Here is a 6,907-nt window from a genome sequence, read left to right on the forward strand (position 1 = left end):
TGGAACCTGCAACCCAGGTACATGCCCTTGACCAGGAATCGAACCCGAGACCTTTCGGTGAGAGAGCCGGTGCTCTAACCACTGAGAACCTGGCAAGATTCTTAGCAGTCAGGGCGCTGCAGCTTTCTGCTGGGAGGCAGCCAGGCACCACGCGGGCGGGTCCTGGGGAGCTCACTCTACGTGGAAAGGATGATCAACGTCCTCACAATCACTGGCACCGGTCACCGCATGCATCTTTCAAGGGCGTGTCCAGGCCTCGGGCCTCAGGCCTTGGAGAGCGGGTCCTAGGGAGCTCACTCTATGTGGGAAGGATGATGAACGTCCTCACAATCACTGGCACAGGTCACCGCATGCATCTTTCAAGGGCGTGTCCAGGCCTCGGGCCTCAGGCCTTGGAGATGGGCTGGGGGAGGTAAGCTTTCTGAGGCCTGGGTCTGCATCTCTAGCTCTCTGCCGTTGCCCAGGGCCTACTATCGTGCTGGGCACACAGTAGGTACTACGTAAATATTTGTTGGGGGACTGAGTGAGTGGAGGAAACGAAGATGAGGATGCAGACACGGAAGGGCCCGGCCAGTCCACTCAGGGTTCCTGTTGGCCCCCGGGCAGTGGACCAGGAGGTCACTGCACCAATGGTGCTGGCTGGGAGCCGAGTCCAGGGCCAAGCACTGGGGAGCGCCCACCTGTCAGCACAGCTTGGGCATCAGGGAGGAAAGGGGCTGGAAGGCCGAGCCAGGCTGGAGGAGCAGCGGGAGAAGGTGGAGAGACAGATGGAGGGACAGGTGGGAGCCATCCAGGAAAAGAGACAGAACGAGGGTGTGGAAGCGGGCGCTGGGGACAATGCCAAGGAGGAGCGCTTTCAATTTTGCCAAAGAAAAAGCAGCCCTCCGTCCACCGGCACCGGGGCAATCTTCCTGTTCGCTGTTTCTCTGGTTATCACTTGGGGCCCCTCAGCACCCAGAGCACGGGCAGGAGCACCTGTGGCACCGGCAGACTCGGTTTCATTCATCGGAAGCGTACACACTGGGAAGAAGCCGTCTTCCCCGAGGCCACGTTCTCGGTTCAGCGCACAAGAGTAAGGCCCAGATCTTGGATTCTGGTTCTGCCGGCTCACGCGTTAAGGCCTGGCAATGAGCCTGCAGGAATGGTGTGCAGGTGAGGGTCTCTCTCACCTTGGCCATGACAGAGAGATGGCCCAAACCAGGACCGTCCAGGCAGGCAAAGCAGCCCATCTGGGAACTTGGAGGCCGAGACCCCAGCCTGCAGAGAAGGGAGCCATCCGGGCACAGGACCTGGGGAGGCAGCTGCAGGTGAGTCCTCGGAGCAGATCTGAGGCAGGCGCACGGCTAACTGGGGCTCCACAAAGCTCGTCTTTGGGGCCCCTCAGGGTCTCTGAGGTGCCCAAGGAGACACTGGTGGTGCACTAAGAAATGGATGGTGTTGCCCAGCCAGTGTCAGTGGTTGAGCATCAACCTATGAACCAGGAGGTCAGAGTTCGATTCCCGGTCAGGGCACATGCCTGGGTTGCTGGCTTGACCCCCAGTAGGGGGCTTGCAGGAGGCAGCTGATCCAGGATTCTCTCTCATCATTGATGTTTCTATCTCTCTCCCTCTCTCTCTCTCTCTCTCTCTTCCTCTCTGAAATCAATAAAAATACTTTTTGTTACACACAGTAAGGGTTCGGTGCATCAATGCTGGCTTGCAGTTGAGGGGGTGTATACATACATAATTTAAAAAAAGAATGGTGCTGGTCCCATCTGAGTCAAGGTTTGAGAGATGGCCACAAAAGGGTCTTCTCTGAGGAGCGGGGGCCTGCTTGTCTGTCCCACCAGCACAGGCGCCTCAGCGCACCTGCTAAAGCAGGGGTCCTCAAACTTTTTAAACAGGGGGCCAGTTCACTGTCCCTCAGAGCATTGGAGGGCCGGACTATAGTTTTAAAAAAAAACAACTATGAACAAATTCCTATGCACACAGTGGTGGCAAAAACACCCGGCGGGCCGGATAAATGTTTTCGGCGGGCCGCATGTGGCCCGCGGGCCGTAGTTTGAGGACCCCTGTGCTAAAGGGTAGACTAGACCATATCCGGGTCCCGCAAACGTGACAATTCCCGTGAACGGTGGGAGAGGGCAAAGAAAGCACTCTGCTGGCTCAGAGCCAATGTAGACGCCAGGTCAGACTCATACCAAGCTACGGGGTCACACCGTGTGAACCACTTGATCATCATTACAAGGATGACATCGAACAATGACACCAGGAGCACGTGCCGTGTGACAGTGCCCAGCGGAGCGTACGGAACACAGCAGGTGCCCGTGAGTCCTTGCTGAACATGAGTCCAGCCCTTTACCTGCCTTACTTCGGTCCACCCCACGCGGCAGGTGAAATGATCCCTGATGAATAGGAACTGAGGCGAGAAGCGAAGTAACTTGCCTGAGATCACAGTCCTCATTAGCACAGTCAGAACCCTCACTGGGCCCAGGCATGCGGGTCAGTGGCTGGCAATGACCTCTCCCCCAGACCGTGCAACTACCTAAGGGCACAGAGGCCTGAGCCTCTAGCACAGCGGTTCTCAACCTGTGGGTCGCGACCCCTTTGGCGGTCGAACGACCCTTTCACAGGGGTCGCCTGAGACCATCCTGCATATCAGATATTTACTTTACGATTCATAACAGTAGCAACATGACAGTTATGAAGCAGCAACGAAAATAATTTTATGGCTGGGTCGCAACAGGAGGAACTGTATTTAAAGGGCCGGAAGGTTGAGAACCACTGCCTAGCACATGGTTGCCAGCGAACAGGTGAGATGCAGACACCCTTCTTGGTGACGCTGGACACCTCTGTGATTTCCTGCTCTGTGGACAGCCAGCTGCAGGCGGCAGCGCGCAGCCACTTCACGGGTGTTTGTTCTGAGTGCTCCCTGTCGCCATGGTAACCCAGAAGCCTTTCAGGCTGGCAGGGTGCACACACAGGGCCCGCATCCATCCCATCTGGGGTGGGAATGTGTCACCATAGAAACAGCTTCCCCCACCTTACCGAAGGGCTGTTTGACAGACAGGGGTGGGGGTGGAGGGGCTGGGAGCTCAGGGCTGGGGCAGGACGCACCTTGGCCAGGCTGGCAGTGAAGAGAACGCACTCAAAGAGCTGGCCCATCCTCTGGAGGAACTCGTCCACGTGCGGCCGCTTCAGCACGTACACCTGCAACGGCAGGAAGCAGCACGTGGCGTGAGAGCAGGCACCGGGGGTGGCCCGGGTCCGACCGCCAGTGCAGGGAGGGTTCCTAAAACGACCCCTGGCCCCGCCTCCTGCCTGCGGGGTCTATGAGCCGGAGGAAGACCCGGATTTTATGAGGGGCTCGTACTCTGGTGTGGCACTTCACGCCGGACACACACTTCAATTGGGCTCCGGGTCTGAGTCCGGGTCTACGCTCCCCCCCCCCTCTCCCCCCAAACCACAAAGGAAGGCTGGGCAGGGTCCCGAGGGCCTGGGATTTTCAGACCCAGGGAATGGAAGGGCCGTGCCCTGTTTGTGAGAAACAAGTCATTCATTTCACTGTGTTTCTGGGCACACGCTCTGGGCGAGGCTGTGTATGGACCCAGGCCGTGGCGAGGGGCATCCCTTGGAGGTCCAGGCCTGGCCCAGCAGGTCCTCCGATGGGAACGCCTCCCTCGTGGGCTTGGGGAGGCACCGTGGACACCACAAAGGGCCTGCACTTGGACTTGGAACAGAAATGAATGGTTCGGGGTTTTGAAGCAGCCGAATCCCAGGCCCCAGACAGGAGCCATCAGGAGGGGCTGCCCCGCAGTGTTTTCTAGAGGGGCGGGGCCCCGTGCTCCTGAATGAACAAATCCGAGGAAACGGAGATGGTCGGGAAGGCAACGCTGGTGAGAAAGTTAGAGGAGGTAGGAGGAGGGGAGAACTAATTAAAACCTGAACAGATTCCAAGCGAAATTAGCCACGTCCCTAAAATAAATCAGACTTGTTAAAATTCAATTCAGTTTGTGTTCAGAGCCACGGCTCCGTGCTCAGCCTGAAGCAGTTACAAAGATGAGTAACACCCAGGCCTGGCCCTTCAAGAGCGCACAGTCTAGAGCGGACACACACACAAAACAGACCAAAATAAGCATGCACAGCCAGAGTTACAGCAGAGGCGTACATTAAGGACAATCAACTGCCCTCGGAAGGGGAGGGAAGCATAGAAGCTAATGTTTAGCCTGGGCCTTGAGGGATGAATAGGAGTGCACCAGGCCAATAAGGAAAAGCGAGCTTCCCAGCAGAGGAAACAGTAATAAGCATGAGACCTGGACTGGAAATAGGTGGGGGTGTCAGAGAATGGCCCGTGCCCTGCGCGACCAGCCCTCCAGCGACAACCATTGAAGAAGGGAGATGGGGGAGAGGAGAAGTGGCCGAAGACGAGGTGTGAGAGACAGGTGGGAGCGAGTATGCGGGGAGCAGGTTGGACATCCTAGAAGAGGAGGAACAGAGGGGAGATGAGGGTTCTGTACCACACAGGAATTCCTTTTTTTTTTTTTTAAATATTTTTATTGCTTTTGGAGAGGAAGGGAGAGGGAGAGGGAGATAGAAACATCAATGACGAGAGAGAATCATTGATCATCCGCCTCCTGCATGCCTCCTACTGGAGATGGAGCCTGTGACCCGGGAATACCCCCTGGCTGGGAACTGAACCATGACCTCCTGGTTCATAGGTTGATGCTCAACAACTGAGCCACCGTGGCTGGGGCACACAGGAATTCTATAGAGCCAGGACTCGGTGGGAAACTCGTGGCCGACTGAAAGAGTAAAGTGAGCATGAGTCTGTGGCCGAGGGCGCAGTGAGGGGCCAGGGGTCTGTGGAGCTGGGAGGCCGGGTGGGGGCTGAGGGCGGGGCCAGTGGCTGCAGCAGCTCCAGGCGCTCTCTTTGCCCAGGAGCCTCTTGGTGCAGGGAATGGCGTGGCCCGGGGTCCTCAGTCTCCCTGGGCATGCTGCTTGGAAAGCAAGCTTCGCTGCCAGCAAGGGGCAGGAGGCTGCTTTGGGAACTCTGGTGTTGGTGCCTCTGGCCGAGAGGAGGGTCCGGGGCCCGGAGGCCGGCGTCCAGGCCCGCGTCCCCGTGCAAGTAACCGAGAATAGGCCCATCGGGACCTGCACAGCCTATCCTGGATTACTTGAACGAGGCCACGGCCTCGCCAGGGCTTTGGTCCTCCTCCTGGCGCCTGTGGCTTCATTCCCTTGGGACAGAGAGTGTTTGATCCCCGCCCCGTGCCCTGGGGTCTCATAGAAGAGTCTGGAGGGAGGCTGGGGGAACTGGTCTGGACACAGCAGGTCAGGCCCCAGAGGGTCACAGTCACGAGGTATTAATGTCTCTCCTCATTCTTGCCATGCCAGCGGGCAGCCTCGCCTTAGCCTTCGGCTCATTACTTTGTAACATGAGCCAAGATAATAAGTGCAGCAGCCTTAACTGCTTCTCAGATGCTAAGTTAATTCAGGGGATGCTTTTGCAAATGTTAAATGCCCAAGGGCCTGCCGTTCTGGCTCCCCTGATGGCTTTTAAAAGCATGAAGTGTGGAGATGCTAGGGACAAAGCTGCCTCCTCCAGGCGCGGCTTCCTGGCAGGGCCTCCTGGCAGGCAGGAAAGGGACTGAAGTGTCAGGGGAAGAGTCTCATTTGAATTCTTTATGTTGTACTGCCCTTGAGACAACACGTTCTCTGGCTGAGCCCCGGTTTCCCCCTCCGGACATGAGGTGGCCAGACCGGCTGATTCCCAGGGCCTTGGCAGTTCTGACACCCTCCAGGACCAGAGGCTACGGGTCTTGCTAAGGAGACACATCCTGTTATGGGTCAAGTACCGGGAGAGAGAGAGAGTTCCCTTCCTGGGATGTGAACTATCAGGCCAGAGGCTCCCACTTCAAGACCGCTGCACGGACAGAAAGATAGATGGTCAGATCACCTCTGTGGGAACACCCACCAAGGCCCTGCAGCCTTCAAAGCTACTTTTCCTGCCATGTTTCCAGTATGTTCATAAATGAAGTTATTCCCGGGGGAGCTTCATGCAGATAAGGAGGAAAAATCAGGACCAAGATGCAAGCCAACGGACTAGGCTCTCTATGCAACGCCGCCCGAGGATCCCAAACTCACACACACCCTTCTTCCTTTCTCTAAAGATTCCCTGGAGAACATGGTGCAGGAGCGACAAGATCAGGCCGGAGCGGCCGGCATGGGAAACGGACCCCCTTTCCTGAGAATCCACCGTAAGTGGCTGCTGTGCGGCCTTTTCCTGTCGCCTGCTAGGAGAGTCGCCGAAAGCAATTACACGAGGAAATTAATTAGACCATCAGGCCAGACCAGCGGAGGGCACGGAAACCTCTAAACGCCTGCATCAAATCAAAGAACGATTTGAACTTGCCACCACATCTGATATTTATAATTCCCCTTATAACCTCAGGATACACATTTAAGAGTGAAAAGAAAAAGGGCAGGATACCGTTGTATTTACTTTACAAAGCTGGCTTCCTTTTGATTCAGTAATAAGATTATTACTGAAATGGGACGTTCAAGTCCAGAAGAAATGTAATTACTAAAACATGCTCATCGAAACTCAGATTTTGGCTCTGATTTCTTACCTGATGTATCGTTCCATCGATTTCAACCGGAACAATAAAATCGGCGTTACTAATAGGCTAGAGAGAAAAGAAACCCTCGTTAATACGTCTCGAAGGGTGAAATAAAATGGAAAATTTTAGCGAGAAAAGCGCTTGCCTGGACCAATGTGTTTACTATTGGGAAAAACAGTTCAGAAGGATGTTGGAGCGCGCCTGGGTTCCTTAAAACAAGCACAAGCAGGAGAGCATATTATTATTATTTCAGAATATTGTTACATTTTCAGCATCTCGGTCCAACCTCTTCATCAACCACTAAGGGGG

The 6,907-nt window shown here is 55.6% G+C and overlaps 1 protein-coding gene across 1 annotated transcript in view; it reads right to left on the reverse strand.

The window, feature by feature from the left end:
• CTDSPL (CTD small phosphatase like) overlaps positions 1 to 6,907 on the reverse strand; it is a 54,406-nt gene that overhangs the window by 5,526 nt on the left and 41,973 nt on the right. Inside the window, exons 5-6 of the mRNA XM_006765072.2 lie at positions 6,608 to 6,664; positions 3,096 to 3,188 (exon numbers count right to left, since the gene is read on the reverse strand). Coding sequence (XP_006765135.1) covers positions 3,096 to 3,188; positions 6,608 to 6,664 — 150 coding nt within the window. The remainder of the gene's footprint in view (positions 1 to 3,095; positions 3,189 to 6,607; positions 6,665 to 6,907) is intronic.

This window comes from Myotis davidii, unplaced genomic scaffold (assembly GCF_000327345.1).
Source record: "Myotis davidii unplaced genomic scaffold, ASM32734v1 scaffold81, whole genome shotgun sequence".
In the NCBI taxonomy this organism is placed as follows: Eukaryota; Metazoa; Chordata; class Mammalia; order Chiroptera; family Vespertilionidae; genus Myotis; species Myotis davidii.